The sequence below is a fragment of the Apium graveolens genome, chromosome 3 (genome assembly GCF_009905375.1).
Source record: "Apium graveolens cultivar Ventura chromosome 3, ASM990537v1, whole genome shotgun sequence".
Lineage (NCBI taxonomy): Eukaryota > Viridiplantae > Streptophyta > Magnoliopsida > Apiales > Apiaceae > Apium > Apium graveolens.
Genome location: NC_133649.1, coordinates 105,491,475 through 105,517,176, shown reverse-complemented (window position 1 = coordinate 105,517,176; position 25,702 = coordinate 105,491,475). Strand labels below are relative to the sequence as shown.

Here is a 25,702-nt window from a genome sequence, read left to right as displayed (position 1 = left end):
TCAAGTAAGAAAATTAAGAAATTGAAAAATATAGCGAGGGTCCGAGGCCGGTAGCCCCAGGCTGGGGTCGAGCTGCCAGGTCATCAATTTCAGAGCTACCGATCATATATTTCGGTCTTTGCCACTACTGCATCATATGCAGTTTAGAAGCATGTATCATATACATACTGATCATTCCCCATTTAATAGATCATGTCCATACACCATCTGTCCAACAATTTATATCATTAAATATAAACCAAACATCAATCATAACATACAAATCGTATATAATCAGTCATGACAAATCATAACATGCTAGTATCATCATATATATATATACACATCACGTGAATATACAGAAAACACTACATAATAGTTTGATCATGAATCAACATAACAGCATGCATATTAAATCGCATACATAAACGGTATCAATATACATGCATGGCAGATCTGATTCAGACTGTAATATATTGAAAAACTGTCAAATACGTAGCCAAATCATCCCATTATACACAATGCTCTCTGTTAGGTCCCAATGTGTTTGTAGAAGGGGGGGTTGAATACAAACAATACCGAATAATCGAATTTAATGCGGAATAAAAATGTGAAACAAAATTCAAGTTAAATAAGAATATTATTAAACTTGAAAGGTGTTACAACAACGGTATCGATTACAAGGGATTAATCTCAAATAGATTATCACAAATTTAGAATAAATTCGACATGAACTTTTTCTATTTTTGCAATAAAAAGATTCAAATGCTAAACGCAATTTGAGATTAAGTTCTAGGGATTTTGATCCGCTAGATAGTTACACAAGAACAAGATAATGATTTCTAGTGGTTTGGATTTAACTTTTAAAACTAGAAATTCATGATCTTGAATTTGCAGCAATGAGATGAAATATTTGTGCTCTATTTTTTTTTGTTCTTGAGTTGTTGACTTCTGTTGTATAGATAATTGTCTGCTGCTTCTGTCTTTAAGTTTTAATCAACAGAACTGAAATGAACTGGCATGACAATCGGCATGACAATCACTTGTACTAGGAAGACAATCAGTATGACTATCTGCTGTACTAGCATGACAATCTGATTGAACTAGTAGAACTTTTGGTATGACAATCTATTTGAGCTGGTATGACTTTCGGTATGACAATCTGATTGTCATACCAGTTCAATTGATTGTCATGCTGAATTAATATTGAATATAAATTCAAAATCAATTCTGAAAATTCCTAATATTAATTCAGAATTAATTAATTAATTAATTCAATTAATAAATAAATTAATCTTTGTAGATATAATTTATTTTCTTAATTAAACTATATGACTTAATTAATTAATAGAGAATTAATATTACTCTTCAATAACAACCATTCTTCTGAAAATCTTCTGAAAATCACTGTCAATTATGAATAAATTCCACCACATCAATGTTGACACTCGATGTACTGTCTGGTTCATGAGTGACTAACTTTCGTGACGTTTCTTCATGTCTTGACTTTGATAACTTGATTTTTTTCAGATTAAATCCCTGTAATTATCTGATACCCTGACAAGATCTCTGTCACTTGATTAAATCCACAATCTTGATTTATATCACTGAGGCTTGATCAATTTCTTGAACTTCTTCCAGTGAAGTAATTCCTCAAGTCTGTAGATGAACCTTGTTTCTGAATCCTCTGACAAATGTTACTTTGTAAGATCTCTTTGACGGTAGATCCACTATTTACTTGTTACATTCTTATTTGAGTTGAGTTAAATCCTCGAATATACAAATAGGCTATGACATATGCCTTACAATCTCCCCTTATTTGTTTGTTAGACAATAACAACAAATACCTAGAGGATAACTCAACTAACAAATAAGAAAAAGATATAAACAGAAATGCAAAGTAAATAGCAGAAAAGTTCTGGATAATATTTAACATTTACCAGATTCCAAATAGATGTTCCTCTAGACTGAACATATCTTCAAGTAGTTTCATCTTCTTTTGTACAACCACATTTCCTGTTGAGAAGCACATATCGCTCTTGCTTCTCCCCCTATGAGAATCAACTGATTAAAGAAGATCACCTTCGTTTACCACCTCTCCCGTACAATAGGATCCGCAGATAAAAACCAATGGTACTCCCCTTTTAGAAAACAACTTCTTCCCTTACTAGGAAATTACCTTGTGTTTACCACCTCTCCCGTACAATAGGATCCGTAGTTACAAACAACAATGGTGTAGTGTAGTGTACATATGTAGGATCTTTTTCTTCCTCCCTGCTATTTCTCCCCCTTAGTTGAGGAATCCTCCAAACTATTACTTAAGCTTTTATCTCCCCCTTAGAAAATGAATGTGTGCCGTTATCTGAAGGAATTCTCATATTTCACTTGGTTGGAAAAGAAATAACAAGTAGTTTCTCTTTCTTCCTCATTGTGAGTGTGTGATTCTGTTTTAGTGTACCTCACATGTGTTTCACTCTTCTCTCCACTCGTGTTTGCACTCATTCTCACAAGTGTATCACTCCTCTCATAGCTCGAACATTCAGCTGTACCTGCAAGGAAAATCACCTTAGCCATCCTTAAGGAGGTCACAGGTGGTGCAATGGGAGTTCGCAAATCTCCATCCTCGTTAGACTCGTCTGAATCTGAGTCATAATCTACAAGTTGCTAGTTTCCCTTTTAGGGTTCCAGATTTAAATTCTGGGAAGGTAAACAATGATCCAAAGAATTTAGCATAAAGATCAAAGTTCCCTTCTAATGTCTTTGAAGACATTTCCTTGTGACTCATCAGGTAATATCTGAATCATTGTCAACAAGTTGCCGATCTGCGCCTATGTCAGATCCACTATCTGCAGATGCATCCAGGGGATTTAAGCCTGGGGAGGTAGACACTGACATATGGCTTTTGGATCAGTATCCTCTCCTAACACCTGTAAAGGCAATTTGTCCATTAAAGAACCTTGAACAATCGAATCTGACCTTATAATGGTCGAAACTCTTGTTTTCATCAACTCATCCTTTGTGTGTGTAACCTTTCCTTGTGCATCAAGAATTGTTTATATTTGAGGTGGTGACACTACATCGGATACCCTGGCCGACAGGCAAATTTCAATAGACGCACCCTGTTGAGAGGATGAATCTAGTAACTATTTTTGTGCCTTTTCAGCCATTACATCTTTTTGAGAAGATGTATGGGGCTAGCAGTTGTCTCGGTTTAAAATACTACTCATCTTTGTAGGAGACAGAGCAACTGGGTTGACTACAGAACCTTCCTTATGTGGTGCACTAAGGCACTATCTCCCTCACGCTCATTCATACTACATTTAGTGGTAAGAGAGTGTTGGTTGGTTCTGTTTCTGTGTTTGTCTTTACAGTCTGGGATAAATGTTGTGGGTTTTCAACCTCATGACTGTCAACGAAAGAAAGTCATTGGAGATTGAACCCGTATCATAGAACATATGGCAATAGAGAGATAAAATGTACTTAAGATCTATAATGAATGAAAAGTATACATTTAATCTTTTGAGAGAAATGATGTACAATAGTGATTTTAAAGGATTTTACATTAAATAAGAAATCACTAATGTAGAAAGAAGTTTGAGTTCAATGATAACATTACCAGCTTAAAAACAGCCATATCCCTCAGATAAACCTTTGATGTTATCTCCAAAGGTAACTAGTGGGCCATCTTTCTCAACCATATTTGATAGCAGGGTTCTATCTCACCGTCATATATCTTGACGATCCACTGTCAAGAATCCACACTACCGGTTCCACCTGTTTAATGCCCTGCACTACAAATGGATTAGACCTTCTTCGGAACCCAAACTTGGTTGGGCCCGACATACTTGTAGAATTGTCCTTTGTCAGGCAAAACAACATTTTTAATTTTAATGCTCTCAACTTTCTCAATGACTGAACATTTGATCTTGTAAACAGCCTTAACAAATTTCTGTATAGGCTTAGGCATAAATGTCTCCTTTCTAGCCTTAGAAGGACTAGCAGTCTTAGACCTATCATGCTTCTTATTATTCACATACTGACGAGGAGTAGTCTTATCACTAGAAACTTGCTTACCATTAAAATAAGCATACATCAAATTAAAAGCACAAGACATACAATTAGCAACACCACATGCTTTATGAGAGGGATTAACAACAGGCAAATTATGCATGGTAGACATGGCAGTTTTGTTATCCAACTCATGTGTGTCTGAGTTAGTCTCAGTTGCTTTCACAACTTTGACTGGAACTTTCGACACACTTGACTTGGAAACAACCTTCTCATTAGCAAGATCTTCAACACACATTTCTTCTTGAATAATAGAGGAGGTCGTATCGAATGGTTCAACAATTGATCTTTTATAGAGGGGTTTATCAACACCCTTAAACACATGTGGTACTTTCCTACCTTTAGCACAGACATGAGGAGGGGAGTTTATGCCTAATTCTCCAATAGCAGCATTGTAATCATAACCTATTCCAGATGTTTGATTAACAGCTTGCTTACTGTAGAACTCTTTAGCCTTCGAACAAGAATTGAAGTAGGCGCTAACCTTAGTCTCAAGACCGGTGATCTTGTCTTTGAGAATAGTTTCGAGTTGTCTATAACAGTTAACTCTATTCTCTAGAAAAGATACTTGTTCTTTTAACTTGTCTTGATTAATGTGCACAAATCTTAATTCATTGACCTCTTTCTCAAGGTCTTTGATATGCTGACTTAACAGTTCATTATCACGACGAGCACAATCTAAGAAACCTCCTAGATGATAAACTAATTCAGCATCAGTAAATTTTACCTCTTTTCTTGACGATGAAGCTTTTCCATCAATAGCCATAAGAGCAAGATTCTCATCTTCTTCATCTTCACTATTAGTATCATCCCAGCTTCTTCCCTTTGCCAGGTAAGCCCTTTCAGAGTTACTCTTCTGATTTGAATCATAAGAATTCTTCCTTACTTGCTTTGACTTCCTGCATTCCGTGGCAAATTGTCCCAACTCATTGCAGTTATAGCATCTAATGGTGCTCCGATCAACCATCCCTGTTTTGTATCCACCACTACTGGTGTTAGAGGATGAAGATCCACCTGTCTGGAATCTGTTGTAGTTGGACTTGTACTTGAACTTGGGATTTCTCTTGAATTTGACATTGGAGAATCTCTTGACAATCTGGGCCATTGACTCATCTTCCAATTGCTCCAGCTCTTCCAAGGAATAAAAATCATCACTGGATTGATTTGTAGTAGGAGGATCATATTCTGCTACTAACACATTTTCCTCAGCCTTGGAAAACTGTACCATTCTCTCCGACTGTTGAGATTGTTGTTGTTGTTGACCTTCAGCTACAAGAACAGTAGATGTGCTGACCATTCTATCTTTCCCGTAGACTTCCTTCTGCTGAATCTGCTCCAACTCATAGGTTTTTAACACACCATAGAGTCTATCCAAAGAAATCTCACTCAGATCTCTAGCTTCTCTTATGGCATTGATTCTATGTTTAAGATGAGTTGGCAGTGTTAAAAGGAACTTTTTGTTGACCTCCCTGATTGAATAATATTTTCCATTTATGTTCAGGTTGTTGATCAATGCATTGTACCTCTCAAACACTTCAGTAATTCCTTCTCCTGGATTGGATTTAAAATGTTCATACTCAGAGGTTAGGATCTCCAACTTGTTCTCCCTAACTTTCTCTGTACCTTCATTAATCACCTCAATAGTTTCCCAGATGTGTTTGGAATTTTTACAGTTCATCACATGTCTGTTCATCAAGGGATCGAGGGAATCAACTAAAATTAACTGAAGGCTGGCATCCAAGGAGGCTTCTTCTTTTTCAGCAGGAGAAAAATCCTCAGGCTCTTTTGGATAGGTTCTAGCTTTGGTAATCACAACATCATCTACTATCACCTCTGGTTCAATAACCATCGGAGTTTTTGGACCCTTCTTTAACAAGTTAAGATATTTGGGATTTGCAACTTGTAAAAACAAGAGCATCTTCTTCTTCCACATGATATAATTTTCTTTATCAAATAGTGGAATTTTAACGGTTCCAACTTTTTGTGAAGTCATAATAAATTTTTGAATAAATAAAAAGTCAAGGAGTTGAAAAATCACAAAAGTCTAGGATCTTGATTTGTTCGTTAATCAGAAGGCTCTGATACCAATTGTTAGGTCCCAATGTGTTTGTAGAAGGGGGGGCTGAATACAAATAATACCGAATAATCGAATTTAATACGGAATAAAAATGTGAAACAAAATTCAAGTTAAATAAGAATATTATTAAACTTGAAAGGTGTTACAACAACGGTATCGATTACAAGGGATTAATCTCAAATAGATTATCATAAATTTAGAATAAATTCGACATGAACTTTTTCTATTTTTGCAATAAAAAGATTCAAATGCTAAACGTAATTTGAGATTAAGTTGTAGGGATTTTGATACACTAGATAGTTACACAAGAACAAGATAATGATTTCTAATGGTTTGGATTTAACTTTTAAAACTAGAAATTGATGATCTTGAATTTGCAGCAATGAGATGAAATATTTGCGCTCTGCTTTTTTTTGTTCTTGAGTTGTTGATTTCTGTTGTATAGATAATTGTCTGCTGCTCTGTCTTTAAGTTTTAATCAACAGAACTGAAATGAACTGGCATGACAATCGGCATGACAATCACTTGTACTAGGAAGACAATCGGTATGACTATCTGTTGTACTAGCATGATAATCTGATTGAACTAGTAGAACTTTCGGTATGACAATCTATTTGAGCTGGTATGACTTTCGGTATGACAATCTGATTGTCATACCAGTTCAATTGATTGTCATGCTGAATTAATATTGAACATAAATTCAAAATCAATTCTGAAAATTCCTAATATTAATTCAGAATTAATTAATCAATTAATTCAATTAATAAATAAATTAATCTTTGCAGATATAAAATATTTTCTTAATTAAACTATATGACTTAATTAATTAATAGAGAATTAATACTACTCTTCAACATCAACCATTCTTCTGAAAATCTTCTGAAAATCACTGTCAATTATGAATCAATTCCACCACTTCAATGTTGACACTCGATGTACTGTTTGGTTCATGAGTGACTAACTTTGGTGACGTTTCTTCATGTCTTGACTTTGATAACTTGATTTTTTTCAGATTAAATCCCTGTAATTATCTGATACCCCGACAAGATCTCTATCACTTGATTAAATCCACAATCTTGATTTATATCACTGAGGCTTGATCAATTTCTTGAACTTCTTCCAGTGAAGTAATTCCTCAAGTCTGTAGATGAACCTTGTTTCTGAATCCTCTAACAGATGTTACTTTGTGAGATCTCTTTGACGGTAGATCCACTATTTACTTGTTACATTCTTATTTGAGTTGAGTTAAATCCTCGAATATACAAATAGGCTATGACATATGCCTTACACTCTCATACCATTAATAGGGATTCGAACACAAAAACGCAACGAAAAAAGCTCCAGAAAGCAAAAAAAATCGAATCCCTGCCGCAGGATCTATGTATAATTAGTGAATGATTATCGAGAATGGAATATGTACTTTAACAAAGTATTACAAGTGACTATAATGGAGGTCCAGGATGAATGAATCACAACAGCCCTTTCACACAAAGATCTGCACTCCAAAGACGTCCACACGAACGCCTGATCGTCCAACGATCACCGGAGCCGGTACTAGCCGAAATATTTTCCTCTATCTATCTCTCTTTTCTAGCCTCTCCTTGTGTAGAGCAGCTAGGGTTTTTTTTAAAAAACAATTTTCAACTTCTTAAACCTAAAATTATACATCATTATATATATAGGGGAGAGAGATATACGGGCTTAACCCTAATCCATTTTGGGCTTCTTGTAAAATCAAAACTGATTGGGTTATTAGATTAAAATTCAAATTATGATTTAATTAATTAAGTTCGACTCAATTAATTAAATAACCAATATTGAATTTATAATCATATAGTTTAAATTCGAAATTTGAATTAAAACTCCTTTTAAACGTTCTTAGTGTGTGACCCTTTAAGTTATTATTACATTGAAAATAATTTTAATATCCAATAATAAAATTATTAATAATGAGCGGCATCTAGTAATACATCATTATTACCCAAGTAATAATAATATCTAGTGATCCAATTAAACTTTTCGTGAATAATGTACAATATAATATAATCCCTTTAGCCTTATATTATAGATCAAACTCGAGACATGCATTGTGTCATCCTCTGTAACGTTTAATCCAGATTTTCTTGATCAATGAGTAAACTATTAAACAAATCAGTATTTGAGCACGGACAAGCATTTTATAGTCTCACTCAATCAAGAGGCCAAAAAAATACCACTCCTTAATATAGGAAGGCTAAATCCCATCTAGATCATTCATATTTCTCATACTATTTATAATATACCAAATGTCTACTTTTATTATTTTACCCGGTCAAGGATTACTTTTAATAGAATCAAATGTATTAATTCTCGTATAGAAATATAATGACTTCAGGTATAAGGACCAATACATCATTATCACTGTGAGATTAACTTATGACACTATAAACATGTAGTATCTCACAACGGGTCAATCTAACACCATGTATCTAATACATGTGCCTGTGTTTTTGACTTTATTATCACCATACCTATGATCAATGAGATGTGATCATCAGTCAATAAACAGACTAGTATCAAAGTATTATTATTGTCCCTTAACAATTATATATTATGTTAATAATGATTCCATGAATGAGGAACCCTGTATATCTTCACAAAGTATGCATCATCAACATAGTCCATAATATCAACAACAATCATGTATGTAACACACATTGCATATGGGTAATTCATTCTTGTCAACTCCTACCTCTTGCAAGCATAAGTTTATTAACCGAGTCAACAACAACTTTGTGGCCACTAACAATGTTGATCTTAAATTGAATATATCATGCATATGTAACCACCACTTCTCCTCATAAGATTTTCACTAATTATCTATGTTCAGGGGTAAGCCTTCAATAATCCATAAGTTACACAACTCACTTTTCTTCTTGCAGCCTCTTCGTCAAATACTTTATTACCATTCTAGCATGAATAATATACCTTGTTATTTAACAAACATGATAGATCTCTTAATTTGATTCACACATATTATTCAATAGAATATCACACTTGTTGTGAGTACTGAAGTGTCACCTAAATCAATGGTATGTTGACACATCAACTAACCACTGATAAACATCAGGATTCTAAGCTTTCAAATTCCTCATGATAGATATTCTTATAATTTGTAGATGTTAGTTCATATTCAATATGATGGTTCACAAAGACATCAATTCTTTAATTATTTTCTTTCTCATAGTCAACCATCATAATGCAATTAACTTGTGTTAGAAAATGGGTCAAACCAAAATCCATTAACAAGGCTGATGTTCTAAAATATAGAGTTTCAGTTCAACACTGACTAAACAATTAACTATATCCCAATTTCTAGCAACACTTAAATCGTGAATACCCCAAAAATCATACACACTTAACTCACCAATTACATACTAATGTTGGACAACCACTTAGTACCCAACATGAAAAAAATCTAACATTAAGTGTATTCTCCTTATCACCTAAATAAACATGAAATTTATAAATTTATCAAACATCCTAATTGCTACATAAGTATATATTATTAAAATAATTATGGAGTAAAATATAAACATTATATACAACATTGAAATTGAAACATTAGTCTAACTCGACCTTAACAATGTGTTCCATAAATTTCTTTTGAAGAAAGAAAAAAAGAAAAAAAGAATATTAATTCCTTTAACTTGTTCTAATAAACTATTTTAAGGGAAAAGAGAAAAGATGTCTAAGATTTCAAAATAAAATCCTTGTATATTTGATCCCAAAATCTTGTTCGCACTTTTAAAAAGGCTTAGAGGGAAAACAACTCATTTTTTATTATTTTCTTTTCCTTCATTAATCATGAAATATAATGTAATCGACACGAAATGGAGTAATATAGCAAGTAAACACATATTATGTTAATATTAAAGGTGAACAAACACTTGCCTAAAACTGAAAAATTGAGCTTATCAGTAGGTCAAATTGTCATGAATGGCCTGATTATCATCCATCTTAGACAAAGCCACTTCTCTAATTATATTCTTGTGTTTTTGTGTGCAAATTAATTATTCGTATTTTCCTTCTTTTTGTGCTCACTTTTATTAAAAAGCGCCTGGTCCCTGCCAACCATTTGTCAGGGACATTTTTCGTAATAAACGATTTCTCAACTGTTAGATGGAAGATCCAACGGTTCTGATTTAAAAAAATTCCCCCGTATTGCGGTATAATAGCACAATATGATTAAATTAATGTTTTACCCTCCTCTCTATACTGCGGTATTATACCGCAGTACATATCTTTTCTTGAGTCCCCAAAATTAACGAAACAAGGAACAAAATAAGGAGTTGAAAAAGCTCTTATTACAAAAGCGATTGAGGAGGCGATTACAAAGGCTTTATACATCCAAATTTATTATTCATGTTTTCCGCATTCCTTTGTTTGCTTTTATTAAAATTAATGTACACGAACACTACTCATCTTTGTAGTCTTTCTGAACATACTTCTACATTATATCAACCAAGCATTTTATCGCGTTGCAACTGATATAAATGCGTTCCAGTCATGGCCGACCCTAGTAGGCGAGAATAAAAAATGGTGCATTGTATTATATAACTCTTACTTCTTTATACATGAATAATTAAAAATTTTATACAACTTATCTATGTAACAAGAGATAAAAAATTTGTTTTATTTCACTAATTATAAGTTGTAACTTTCTAAATCACAAATAAGATAAATTATTTCGTTAAAGAAAACTTATAAAATAAGAAATAACAAGTAATGTTGCTGAGTTTCTTGGTAATTTTTTAATATGAATTTCCGAATTCAAAAATAACAAGTGAGAAATTCAATTATCATTACTTACAATAATCCCAAGATCATAAAAATAAATTATCTTATAACTTTTGTCTTACTAACATCCTGCACTAAGGTTAGCTCATCCTTACAAGAGTAACAACCAAACACACATGGCAAATGAACACTAAAAAATTTAACATTTCATTTTCAACTAAACTTATAACTTCACGTCTTATTGTAGAGTCTTGAGTGACATCAATAAGATGAAAAATATATTTTTTGGTATAAAATTTTCCACTTGTACACTTTCAACACCAGTTTCACGTCGCGTGCACATAATGACTTCATTGGCTTGACCATTAATAATTTTTTTAAGTATTTCACATTTTTGGTTTGAAACGAAAAACTATATATATGTCCTTTGTATAAAATAGAAAAATTAATTTCCTATTTTCAACCATTTGTAATGTCACAAAATTTGAAATTGAGGTCATGAGTTGTGACAACTGCAAGAAGTGTTAAAAATTCGAAATTTCACATCAATTAGTCTTTTTTGAACACCTAAAAAATTACACCTAATATATATACTGACAAATTTTGGTGTTCTTGCTCGAGTTAGTTCCCTATACGGTCATTTTGGTCGCCTTACTCAAGAGTCAACCGATTCAAGCAATTTAATAATTTACATGTATATTAGGTAAAACTTGGGTGATTGAAGTGTAAATAAGGAAAATTGAAATGGTGCCACAGGGGGCAGTATAATAATATAATATTATAGGTCCGTACTGGTCTGACAACGACCACTGAAGTATGGTAGCACATGCGTTGGTGTCATATCTCTTACCATAATCAACGGTCAAGATCCTCAGGTACGGCCTATTCCTTTACGGTCTCGATTCTTCACTCTCTCTCTCCCCGCTCTTGTAGTGAGAGAGAGAGAGAATAAAGTAGCTCCTACTACTCACTCCTGTAGTAAATATCCTTCACCTATACTTGCATACAGAGAAAATAACAGTACCACTTCACTCTTACCCTCCCACAGACAGGACCCTCTCTCTCTCTCTCTCTCTCTCTCTCTCTCTCTCTCTCTCTCTCTCAGGTACCCTATATACATACACACAACTTCAAGTACAATACTCTCTCTCTCTCTCTCTCCATATATATGTATATGTTTTAAATATCTAAGCGACAGCGATTGGCCACTAAAAAGCCTTTCCTTCTTTCTTTCTCTCTTTGAGCTTCCTCAGATATGGCTGTCTCGATAACTGAGCTTGGTTAGGGTTATATATCTACATGTTATGAAAAGCCTTTGCTATTTGATTGCTGAGCTACATACTTTACTTACTTAATTAGTATATGCATATGTTTTATATAGATTTATAGACGGTAGTTGATTTGAGTGATGAGTTTAAGTGATTGGGTGAATCTGAGAGAGAAAGGATGAAGGTTGGTGAGGAGTTTGTTGGAGATTGGGATTTTATTTCTTGGTGGAAGTGTTTAGGGTTTGGGAATTTTCTAATTTTGTATTAGCTTGAGGTTTAAGGTTTTAATTACAATATTAGTGTTGTGTTAGTTTTTTTTATTTATTATATTTTAATTATCAAGACTAGTTGAGAGGTGGTTAGGAGATAAAGAATGAAGCTTTCAACATCAGGATTAGGTCAGCAGTCTCATGAAGGTATCTTTTGTTTTTCTTCCTTCCTTTATTATGTCTTTTTTTTTGGATTTTAAATCTTGACTTTTTGTTGTGTCTTTGTTTTGGTTTTATTATGGAGGATTATGGTCTTCCATGCTGTGAATATAATAGATTTTTTTAGATAATAAAGTTGAAATATGGGATTAAGAATTGACTATGGAAATTCATGGGCTAATTATTTTTTATTTGGAATTAATGAAAGAAGAGAAGAAGTGTTTGAATTCGGAGTTATGGCATGCTTGTGCTGGTCCCCTTGTGTCTCTGCCAACGGTGGGTAGTCGCGTGGTTTACTTCCCACAGGGTCATAGCGAGCAGGTTTGTGCAATCGCTGCTTCATTTTTCTTTCAATTGGTCTATTGGAGACTGTATGCTGAAGTTGTGATCTTCAGAGGTGTAAAGCAAATTATAAGAATTCCTATTTATATGTGGAGACCAGGTTGCCGCCACAACTAACAAGGAAATTGATGGCCACATTCCCAATTATCCAAACCTGTCTGCCCAGTTGATCTGCCAACTCCACAATGTCACAATGCATGTAGGTTCCTTTCTGTATAGCATTATCATGTTTCTTTCTTATCAGTGTATTACTTGAGTAGCAACATCAAATATTTCTTGCTGTGGTTTCAGGCGGATGTTGAAACTGATGAAGTATACGCTCAAATGACTTTGCAGCCTTTGACGCCGGTAGAATGATTTACTGATAGATATATATGTTTACATGTAGTTATTTTTATTTTTAGATGCTATATTGAACAATTGGGAAAATCTCAGCAAGAACAAAAGGATACATATCTTCCTGTTGAACTGGGAATTCCAAGCAGGCAGCCGACAAATTACTTTTGCAAGACACTAACAGCTAGTGATACAAGTACCCATGGGGGTTTTTCTGTTCCTCGTCGTGCTGCAGAGAAAGTTTTTCCACCGCTGGTATAAATCTATTTTATAGCCTAATTTCCCCCGTGTTCTTTGGTTATTCTAATCTCAATTTCTTCTTGTATACGTAGGATTTCTCACAGCAGCCTCCAGCTCAGGAGTTGATTGCTAGGGATCTCCATGATGTTGAATGGAAGTTTAGGCATATTTTCAGGGGTAGGTGTTGGATCCAGTATTAATCATTCAAAAGTTTACATGATGGAATGTGGTTTTAGTGATCATCTTAAGATTACTTATTAGCAACATGCTACTATCTAATTAGAAAATGCAGTTCTCCACTTAATCTCTAATTATTTCATAGTGTTTTTTAATTAGCTTTAATATTATTGTGTTGCCCTAACAAACTTTTAGAACTAGACAACAAATGTGAAGTTTGATTTGTCGGAGGAAAATCTTCAGAGAAGTTGGAAATCTGCCTACTATATGCACTGGCTATGCTTCATGCTTCTATATATTACTAACTATTCAACAGAAGAAAAAGTTTTCTGCTCGTTTCTTTCTTTAAATAAGGAATTGCTGTTTATTACCTTATACCCTCAATCACACAGGACAGCCAAAACGGCATCTTCTAACTACTGGCTGGAGTGTGTTTGTCAGCGCGAAGAGACTTGTTGCCGGAGATTCTGTTCTGTTTATCTGGTATTTTATATTACTATTTTTACCTTTATAAATATGATTTAAGAGTTTTTACTCCCTACCTATGAAATCTTGAATCTCTTTGTCCAAAATTCCCCAAGTTAATTTATTTTAATGTGTTACAGGAATGAGAAAAATCAGCTACTTCTAGGAATTCGCCGTGCCACTCGACCGCAAACTGTGATGCCATCTTCTGTTCTTTCAAGTGATAGCATGCACATCGGACTGCTTGCAGCTGCTGCTCATGCTGCTGCCACCAATAGTTGTTTCAATATTTTCTATAACCCAAGGTGGCGACTGATATGAAGAGATGTTTTGTTTATTTTGCAGTATTCTGTATTTTTTGTTTACATGTCAATTTCTCTCAGGGCTAGTCCATCTGAATTTGTGATAACTCTTTCAAAATATTTCAAAGCTGTACTTCATACACGTGTTTCTGTTGGAATGCGTTTCCGGATGCTTTTTGAAACTGAAGAATCAAGTGTCCGCAGGTATGGAGTATGAATAGTACTATAACCTCGAGATCTAGTAGATGTTCCCTCCCCAAAATAAATTGAATGCATCTGTTTTTAACATTATCTTTTTCTCTTATGCGCTATACAGGTACATGGGCACAATCACTGGCATTGGTGACCTGGATCCCGTTCGCTGGCCAAATTCTCACTGGCGATCAGTTAAAGTACATATCTTGTCCATTCTAATTCCATAACGATTTATAATTTCTCTTTGTATTCGGAATCTTGTTTGGTAACATAAATGAGCCAAAAGTTAAGCACTGTGCAATATATTATATGTATCACATTATAATTAAATTTCATGCTTAAATATCATTATGTTATTGTTTATCTACTACAGAAATTGGATGAACTTATTGTTCCCTCCAGAGTGATAATTGATAAACAATTATTTTTCATCAGCACGCGAGCTTATTTTATTAGTTTATTTTTTAGGCTTACAACTTTAAAGGATTGTGTTATCCTACATTCAGCAGCTTATTTTACTAATTGCATACTGCAGAAGTTAATGTGTTTAAGTTGGGAATAATAAGGGATGACCTGGGTAAGGGCGATAGCATATAAGAATTTATTCCCTAGCTTGTTTGTGTATCATTCACTCTGATAGCGTTTTGTCATGTTTAGGCCCTCATATGCTGCATAGTGGTTCCCAATTTTGGGTCCACTAAGAAGTCTAGCTGCAAACCACTTGAGCTAATCGTGGCCACAATATGGTTTTTGTTTCCTTGGTCCCTGTACGAAGTCCATCATGCTTGGAATATCCGAGTTATTGATTGTGGACATGTCTGCTCTCCAGAAAATATATACAAGTATAGATATATGCTAGCATGGATATATTCCTAGAATGTGGTACTAGTATCTATCAGTTTGTCGTATTGAGATCTGAGTCTTCTGTTAAAGTAGATAATCACTTTCTGTTTGCATGTAACTTTCTGTTTGCTGGAACTATCCACTTTGGTGCAAGGCTTCTATTGTAGATACTACTTATCTAGTATAGATTAGTTATATCGTAATATGAAGAGACCCAAATTTTGTACAGGTTTTCTTTGTTCTAGTCTTCTGGATCAGTACGGTGGTAGTAGCATTGTAATGGATATGGCTTCTATTTCTCTGTCTACATCTAGATTCTAGACTCATTTTTCAAACAATATAAAGTATGATAGGGAGCAGCAACCAGTTTTGTATTCATAGAAGGCGGTCATGTTGCTTTTTCTTTGTTCCTTCCTTTTCCTGTCCTGTATCTTGCTCTAGTTAATGTACTCGGTGACAGAGCTTGAGTGTATATTTTTGTTCTTCTCCAGGGGGTGGGGGTCATTAAAAATAGTCTTTCTGCTCTTTCACTATTTTCCTCTTTGAAGCGCTTCATTACTTTTAGGTTGGATCATTTGACTGCTGAATTTACCTTTAATATTAAATTGTTCCTAAATACGAACCTCAATGCTGTCTAATTTGCACCAAAAACCCTAAGGATGATATAAAGAGAAAAAAGATAGTTTCAACTATTATATATAAAGATGACGCACGGCAGCATAGTAGGGAAGAAAGAAAGAAAATTTATTGAGTGTAGGATTTGAACATTAATATTTATATTCTCTTTTTTGTTTACCTGTCTATCTACTAGGTTTAAAAATTGAATATATCTTATGATAGAATATCTATCACGCGTCTCTAATCTTTTTGCTGGATCCTTGGCCCCTCTCCTAAGAAAGCTCTGCCGCTGGAACTACTCCCAACTTGTCTGACGAAAGATAGATGTGTTTGTCTTTTGATTCTTTATGATATATATCAGAATTTATCCTGTCCAACTAGTGCACCCATAATTTGGTGTTAGCAAACTCTTGTTTTCACTGGCCCTGATGTGGATTGATTTGATCGTGTTTTGTTTATAGGTTGGTTGGGATGAATCAACTGCAGGTGATAGGCAACCACGGGTGTCATTATGGGAAATTGAACCTTTAACTACATTCCCCATGTATCCATCATTGTTTCCTCTTAGGTTAAAACGACCGTGGTATCCTGGAGCCTCATCTTTCCAAGGTACTTGTATAAATGTTTAATCAACATAACCGATGTTCCCTGTATCATAAGAACTTTACCTAATTCAGCTTCCTTCATTTTATTTTGTTTCGAAGGTGTGAAGTTATTTACTTTTAAAATAGTATCAAATGTGCATATAAATTTCTGCATATCTAGGACAATTTTGTTTGTCAATGTATATTGCTGCCATTTAAGTTTCTCAAATGTTACATCTTGATGCTAACTTGCCGTTTTTAAGGAGAGGCAACAAATCTTTGTTGAGTTTGGACTTTGAAACAATATTGCAATAAACCAGTTACAGTTAAAAACCTTATGGCTTATGTAATGTATTTTTCCTAAAATACCAATATGTAAGTAAAACGGAAATTATTATTTATACATGTTTAAGTTTTTAAATTTAATGAATAAAAAATCATATGTTTTGAATGATATCACCCGCAAAACAAAGTTTATACATAATCACATTATATGATTTGCTGCAAAAAATGAGCAAGCTCCAACAAATTGGGTAAAAAGATTTTGCCCAACTTAGGGATGCTGAATATAATAAAGGGTAGTTGTGCTGTGTACAATTTATAATAAGCAAACTAACTCTTATGTTTTTAAGGAGTTTAGTAAAGTGATCTCTTATTCACTTTGTGTTGCAGATAGCAGGGATGAAGCTGTTAACAGCATGGCGTGGTTAAGAGGTGAAATTGGTGAGCAAGGACTTAATTCACTGAACTTTCAGTCTGCTGGCGTGATTCCGTGGATGCAACAGAGGGCCGATCCAACCTTTACCCGCAACGATCTCAACCAGCAGTATCAAGCTATGCTAGCAGCTGGATTGCAGAATGCAGGAGGTGGAGATTCACTGAGACAGCCATTCATGCAGTTTCAACAGCCTGTCCAATACCTCCAAGCCATGGGTAGCAATAATCCATTACTGCAGCAGCAAGCAGTTCAGCAATCCGGTCCTCATTTGCATGGACAAACCCAATTGCTACCAGAAAACCACCCTAGACAACAGCAGCAACTGAGTAGCCGACCGGAGGACCATCACACTGCATATCCTGAGGCGTATCTGATCCAGAGTGAGCTGCTCCAGCAGAGGCAGCAAGCAAATGTTCCTTCACCTTCATATCCAAAAAGTGATTTTTCAGATGCAAGCACTAAAAATTCAGCGTCTATATCTCCTTCCAATATGCAGAATATGCTGGGCTCACTGAGTTCACAGGGAAGTGGAAATCTTATGAATTTCACAAGAACCGGTCACTCCATGCTTGCTGAGCAACCAACCCAGCAGCAGTCATGGGTCTCAAAGTTTACTTCTCAGCAGGTTCATACTTCTGCATCATTATCTCTTCCTCCATATCCTGGGAAAGAAGCTGCTGTTGAGCAAGACAGTACTAGTTTGGATGCTCAGAATCAAGCTCTTTTTGGTTCTAATATTGACTCTGCAGGGCTCCTACTCCCCACTACTGTATCTAATCATAATACTTCTTCAGTTGATGCTGATATTCCCTCTATGCCATTAGGAGCATCAGGGTTTCATAGTTCACTTTACGGTTACATGCAAGACTCATCTGAGTTGTTGCATAGTGCAGGACATGTTGACCCACCAACCCCCAGCAGTACATTTGTAAAGGTATCCTTGGAAAGCTGATTTTGTACATACAAATAATCTGGATGCTTGTACTAAATTATGCATGAGACTTTTTTTGTTTGCAGGTTTACAAATCTGGGTCAGTTGGGAGGTCATTGGACATCACCCGCTTCAACAGCTACAATGAGTTGCGTGAGGAGCTGGGTCAGATGTTCGCGATCGAAGGGTTTCTTGAAGACCCTCAAAGATCAGGCTGGCAGCTTGTATTTGTCGACAGGGAGAATGACGTACTTCTCCTTGGAGACGACCCTTGGGAGTGAGTGCTTTACTTAATTAAAGTTGGATCAGTGACTGCATAACAGTTTTGCTCTACCAGTGTATTGGTGACCAATGAATGAAGCTTCCCTGCAGATAAAAGATATTTGTTTTTGTTTAGCCAAAAAAAAGAATTTTGTTTTTCAGTTTTTAGTTTCCCATCCCCTAAAATCTAAATTCATTCCCTAGTGGCCGCAAGCGCTGAGATGTCCGTCTGTCTGTCCCATTGCTTGCTTTTGGTTTATATAAATTTAGTGAATGCTATGCTGGAAATTATTTATCTAGATGTCATAAAGCAATCATTTTTATAATTTTATTATGTACTTACTGTCCGCAACAAATCCTGTGCAGGGCATTTGTGAATAATGTCTGGTATATCAAGATTCTCTCCCCTGAGGATGTTCAGAAGCTTGGGAAGCAAGAACTTGACTCTTTCAACCAAAATGCAGGTGAAAGAATGAATAGCAACGGAAATGATGATAGAGACCTTCTCTGCGGACTACCTTCTCTAGGTTCACTGGATTACTAAGAATGTTGGGATGGTCTACCTTTCCGAAACTCCACTTCCCAAGAGTGTAATATTTCTTATGTAGTTTGTCTTCCTAGTCTAGCAGCTAATACTTTTGGACTTTGTGACCTTTCCCCAAATTATATTTCATCAAGTGCTCTATTTACTAGGACATGTAGTTCTTTGTATGAATTTGTTTATGTGAGATGAACCAAAACTTTGAACTTAAAATATGAAAGACTTATTAAGATGTGTTAATCAGAGCTGTGCTCTTAAATATTTGTTTCTGAGCTTGTCCTCTTTATAATAGGGTGAGTAGTAATGTCAACCAAATACAGAGAAAAGGAAGATTGATTGTGTAAGAATGTAATTAACGGAAGTTGTGAAATCATAACTCTTGCAAATTGCAATTAGCTTCATCTTTCTTCCATAAACCAGAGATGGTGGCCGACTGCATTATCTCTTAATGTGATATCCAAGATTTGCCAGCAAAATCCAAAAAAAAAAGCTGGTTCAAGTCGAGCTAAGGTTGTGTTTTAGAATAATACCTCCTGGACTGCCTCAAGTTTGTCGTTCGCTCGCGTAATTCTTCAACTTCCATCGGAAATTTAGCACCAGAATACTGACACTAGTAGAAATGAGTTAAAGCATGGCTGACTATACAAAGTTTTACTGCCTGACTCTTACAAATTCTGCAAGGCAGCTGTTTGGTTGAGGATAAAAGTCTAAAAGATATGTCTCACTATTTCAAGTTTCCCCTTGTGATGCCCTACTCTTCAAAAACATTTAAAATAAAAAACTATTTATAAGTCAGGCAAGTTATTTGTTTATCACTAAACTAGCAAAACACTTCAAAGTTACTCTAAAGTAAGAAATTATTAATATTACTATTGGTACATATAATTTTAATTTGTTTCAATATAATCTAAAGATGCTGATGCTTTTTGCACTTCACGGAAATAAAAGGCAACAAATTGGTATCATACTTGGTCTCGTTCCTTCAAAACACAACAGAGACAGGATTAACAGTGTCAGTATCTGGATGTTGATGTAGGCTTGATTTTGATACCTGAATCTGTAATTTTTTATGCTGATGAAAATTGCAAACTCCGGAATTGATTCGATAATTGTTAGGAATTATTATGCTTCAAGTTGATGTTCGAATAAATTAATTTTTCTTGGAAGATAATTGATATTTGATACAATTTGTGAAGGTCCAGAGTACAGCAAGAGTGGGAGACTACAAAAAATTAACATCACCACCAGTATAATTGTACACGTACCACTCTTTACCCTCTAAAATTATCCAACAAAAAAAAAAAACTTAATAAAAGAAAGTAGAAAAAAAAAGGAAAGTGTACATAAAAAGTGAAGAAAAACTAAAAATCACACAGCTTGTAACATCGGTTTACAAAAGAATTATACCAAAGATTGCTCATTGTTCTGTGTACTCCATCCTGACCCTAAATTAGACGTCATGGATGTAGTGTCAAGTGTAGTGGCCAGACTAAGATCATCATCTTCAATTGGCCCCATTGCTGGCCACACAAAAGATGGCTTGAATGGGGGTACATGTGGCAGTGGCATGTTCCCCAGTAGAATCTGAACTATTGTTTGAGTTTTAGGCCTTTCATGTGCTATCGGGTGTGAACAAGCCAATCCTAATAGCAAGAGTCTTTCAGCTTCCTCAGCTACATAATCTCCAGCAAGCCTTTCATCCACAGAATCAAGTATACGTCCATCTCGATGTAAAAACCATACCCAGTCTACTAAGAATTGGAAACCACCTACTTTAGTGCCAGGCCTCTGTCCACAAACTACTTCAATCAGCACTGCTCCAAAGGCATACACATCTGATCTCTGGGTGGCCCTGCCCGTGTGGAAACACTCTGGTGCAATGTATCCTACCGTGCCTAGCACTCCCTCAGCTTCCATATACGAGGTCTTTTCATTGTCTAGTGCACGTGCAAGGCCAAAGTCGCCAAGGCGTGCATTGAAGTTGGAATCGAGCATGATATTGCTGGCTTTGACATCACGATGAACCACTCTTACATCGTATTCATTGTGAAGATAATGCAGAGCAGAGGCTACTCCTGTGACAATTTTGTATCGCAGAGCCCAGCTTAGTGGCTGCTTTCCAGGTTCAGCAAAGAGGTGCATGTCAAGGCTTCCATTAGGCATGTATTCGTACAGGAGTAGTAGCTTTTCGTTCTTGTAACACCATCCTGTGGTCCAAAATGTTATAGATGGTTAGTCTTGGACATGGAAAACATATATCTTACATTTTAAACTTCCGATAAAAAAGATTAAGTTTGTATTATGTCATGATAACTGAAGTGCATGATTATTGAACCACTTTAACATTCAACATGTCACACAGTTATCTGAGAATTCTATATGAATTTTATCCATAGGTTTAGAATGACCTAAATAAAATTCTATCATTTTGATCAGACATATAATGATGAAATGATTCAAAATCGGAGAAAGTAATCCAGTTAGATTTTCCCTGTCATCATCATCCAAGCTTATTCCTATCTGTTACCTAGAGGGGTCCATGAAGAATGTCAATGGAGAAACCAGAAGCTATATGGTATTTATTAAAATGCAATAAGGCCCATGTGCGTATGAAAGCCACAAGAACTTCTTTAAACACATACTAGTCAAAGTGTGCTTATGCAAGCCACAAACACTTGTTCAACACAAACAAGTCAAAGTTGGATGAAAATGATATGAATCAAGTACTTGTCCATAATTAAATAAGATAATTGTCTTCTAAGCACAATGAAAACGTTAGAATTCACATCATAATGCAGAGAATCTAGCTAGCTAATTTTATACAGTATATTTCTATATTTCTTATTCATAGCCTCATAATTCTGCTTGGCATTCAATTGTCAGCAACCCAAATCAAAAGCAAAAGCCAGCTTATGTGGGTCAGATGGTTGTTAGATACTTGGATGCATTACAAATTTTTATTGTTTTTCCAGTAAATTACTTGGGTTATTTATATTATCTTAAGCTCTGTACATATTTTAATTCAACTACCTATCAGGGTAGCTCTTTGGATGAGAACTTTATAAGATGATCATGTAAAGTCTTAATTACTGTTCTTATTAATAATTAGATGAACTTCCATCTAAGCTATAGCCAATCATGTTACAAATAAGGAATGATCAATCTGCAATTCAAAAAATGCTTCGTTTGGGAGCATCAGATTCACTTCAATGAATTGAATTCAATTCTGGAATACAAAATCTCCGGATTCAATTCCAATTCATGTGTGTGGGGAACATGATAATTTCAAATTACTTAATTTGAAATTTTGAAGTTTGAACTCTTACTTAGATTTTATGGTATCAGGGCAGATCCATTTCCTTTAAATTTCCACACAGTTGAATTATTTCAATTTCAGAATTTCAAATGAATCCCTACTAGCCAAAAACACCAGTTACTTGCTGGTGTAAGCCACATATCGAAAAGAGATATCTGTGAGGCACAAGGGCAAGATAGATCATAAAAATCGGGACCTCGAGAAATAAACTTTCAGCTTATTGAACAGGGATGATATTGTTCTGTTCTGTCTAAACAGAACAGCCATCACAAACTAAATGAAAGAAAAGTCTCTATCCAACATTTTTTAACTAGATTTATATATTATAATTAAGAACTCTTTCTTTTGTGATCTACATTTTTCAAGTCTTATCTTACACTGTCATCAGAGCACATCTAATGTTTTGTTTTTGATAAGTATCCAATGTTTTTGGTTGCTTTTTGCAAATATATTATCGGTCCAGCTTGGTTCTTTGTCATCTTATTCCACCTAGCCACCATTACTGACTCTCACATTTTGGTCCAAAAGTCATCCTAAATGCTACTAGTTGCCAAATATGCCAAAAGAATTAAGAAGGATTATAACAACTCTAGATCCAAATTTAGCAAGGCAACAACTACATGATTTAGACTCCAGAAACACATACTAACTCCAGTACAGATGAACATCAATAACCCAAACAAACATAGAATGTTGCCCTTGTAATCAAGACGAGGATAAGTTATCGGCAGATCTTGTCGGAGAAGAAAGGCCTAATTGCAAACACAAGAACTATTGCCATACACACTTCTAACAACTACAAGATCACAAAACAAGTTCTTTTTTCCTATGTTAATCCTAACAAGATTTCTTACATAAACATGAATTACCTTCACAAACAAAGGAAGCAATACTAAGAAATAGCATAAACATGTAAAATTCTCAATGAAATCAAGAACTAAAAACAGAAATTTCGGAAAAACTCACCAAGCAATCGAACAAGATGTTTGTGTCGTAGACGGTTAATAATCGTAAGCTCAGCCAAGAAATCATCCTCGCCCTTGAGACTTTCCCTTGAAAACCACTTGACGGCCACCTCCAAATTCTCATCATCAGGCAAAACACCCCTATACACAACCCCATACCCGCCCTGTCCCAACTTAAACTTATCATCAAAATTATTAGTAGCTTTTTTCAAATCCCTAAACTTAAACTCTCTCGGTGTCCCTGGTAAACTTCGAAGTGCCCCTAAAATATTCGACGAAATGCTCCCCTTCTTCTTTTGTCTCTTCTTCAAATAAACCACCATAAATCCCGCTCCCACAATCAACAAAACAACAACCGGGATCCCAACTCCTAACAAAATCTTCACCACCGGAACCTCATCTTCCGCGAAATACGAAACCGTGAGGTTCCATCTCAACACACAATTTAACTCAATATTATCCCCAGTAGATGCAGAAAACCCAAAATACGATTTCTGCTCAACGAAAAGCGCGAGATTCAGATCTTGTTTCAAAATAGGCTCATCAGGCATAGGAGGAGTCGGTCCATCTTTCAATGTCTGATTGGCAATATAAACTTCTAGAACCTTCTTAACACCATCATAATTCACCCAAACATTATAAAACCTAGTATCATTAGGTTTACTGGGAGCAAGCACAATCCCATGAGGAGACAACGACTCAGTCTTAACTGATCTAACAGAGTTTATGTTAAGACCAACATGATTATCATCTGGATCAAAGTCTTGCTTAGCTGTATCCAACTCAACTGCAACAATCTTATTATTCTTGTCACCCTCGGTAGATGCATTAGTTAAACCTAAAAACTCACCATAACTATTTCCCGGCAACTCAAGATTTGGAGCTATAAGAAACGCTAGTCCTTCACCAGGAGTTTCATCATTCTGTCTGTAAATATTTATGAGAAAAGATGAACTGAACGACGCGAGTCTTTTCGATGATTTGTTCTGGGATTCCACGTCACCGTCCCATAGTTTGAACTTTCTGGGTAAGAAGGCCCGACCAGACTGGTTGTGTTTACGAACTATATCATTGCTGCCGGAGCTGTCGGGAGTGAGCTGGATGGCGTTGAAGTTGAGAGTTGCATTATCAAAATGCAATATATCGGTGTAGTAGTCAGTGTCTGTGAAGGGTGGTTCAACGCCATAAGCTTCTGAAAAATTCTTGAGTTTTTGAGAGTTGACGACGGTGGTGGTGGTGGTGATGCTGAGGAACAACAACAAAAATGGTAAGACGTTGTGGGTTGGCGGATCTACCATGAGTTGTGTGATTGGAAACAACAAAGCAGCAACTAGTGTACAAGATGAGAAATGATGGTTGATGCGTGTGTTTGTTGTGTGTGTATGTAGAGGATGATGATGAGGAGGAGGAAGTGTGATATGTTATGCACGCGGAGTGTTTTTCTTTTCAAGTTTTGTGCTCTGGTCTGGGCTAATATTATTATTCTTATTGTTATCTTATAGTTATGTCCGTAATATTTTACTACAGGAAGGTGGGGAGAAGGAAGTGTTCTGGATTGGAGAATCCACAAATGTCGTTACTTTTTGCTATTTAAATAACTAATACTTCCGTTCCGTACTAGTGATTCGGTTGATTAATTTGATGATTTTTAATTTCTCGGTTCACTTAAGATTACTTGGGCTTTTATTATTATATTGAGTATATTAATTATATTGAGCAGAACTCTTTGATTCAATATACCGTACATATTTCTCTCTATTTTCTTGTTCAAGAAGATGATGATAAAACATCTAATAAGAGCATGGTTAAGATCATGTTCGAGATCATGTTCTTCTTCGTAATTTTACTTTGTTGTTCTCAGATATAATTAGTTATACGCCTATCACAGATCTAATGATCGAAGGCCCAACAGGTAAAAACATGTTCAAATGAAAACCTAATAAAAACAAGCCCAATACAAACATGCCGATCGTTGAGAAACTGAGTTAAAAGGAGACACTTCCCCCTTTTTCTCCAAATATTCGTACGTATTTTTCGCATAACGGATGCACATTGAATGCCAAAGTTTGAGTATATATACCCAAAAAGGATGTAAAAATGATAACACACTCTCTGCACTCAAATACTCTACTACTTTCTTATATTCTCAAACTTATTCTACACTCATATTACTGATTCTCATACCGGAAATGAATCGGGGGACAATTCCTTATATTCTCTTCCTTTTCAGGTTAAAATCGAAGGGAGTTCTAAGACGACCGAAGGGTGT

General features: G+C 35.3%; 2 protein-coding genes across 3 annotated transcripts; one reads left to right on the top strand and one right to left on the bottom strand.

Annotated features, from left to right (window-relative positions):
* The first annotated feature begins 11,817 nt into the window (after positions 1–11,817).
* On the top strand, positions 11,818–19,415 carry LOC141712674 (auxin response factor 8-like). Of its 2 annotated transcripts, none has more exons than XM_074515697.1 (14): positions 11,818–12,587; positions 12,811–12,920; positions 13,042–13,140; positions 13,233–13,289; positions 13,377–13,532; positions 13,610–13,694; positions 14,087–14,177; positions 14,300–14,464; positions 14,543–14,665; positions 14,778–14,853; positions 16,579–16,726; positions 17,374–18,353; positions 18,437–18,627; positions 18,978–19,415. In XM_074515697.1, exons 1-14 carry the CDS (start codon positions 12,545–12,547, stop codon positions 19,153–19,155), a joined length of 2,502 nt encoding a protein of 833 aa, XP_074371798.1. In that variant the 5' UTR covers positions 11,818–12,544; the 3' UTR covers positions 19,156–19,415. The 2 variants fall into 2 exon arrangements, with proteins under 2 accessions (XP_074371798.1, XP_074371797.1); XM_074515696.1 differs by having other exon boundaries at positions 12,808–12,920.
* A 952-nt stretch (positions 19,416–20,367) lies between these two features.
* Positions 20,368–24,970, bottom strand: LOC141712673 (putative L-type lectin-domain containing receptor kinase S.5). Its single transcript, XM_074515695.1, has 2 exons — positions 23,435–24,970; positions 20,368–21,359 (listed from the first exon to the last, which is right to left on the bottom strand). Exons 1-2 carry the CDS (start codon positions 24,729–24,731, stop codon positions 20,554–20,556), a joined length of 2,103 nt encoding a protein of 700 aa, XP_074371796.1. The 5' UTR covers positions 24,732–24,970; the 3' UTR covers positions 20,368–20,553.
* Between the last annotated feature and the right edge of the window lie 732 nt (positions 24,971–25,702).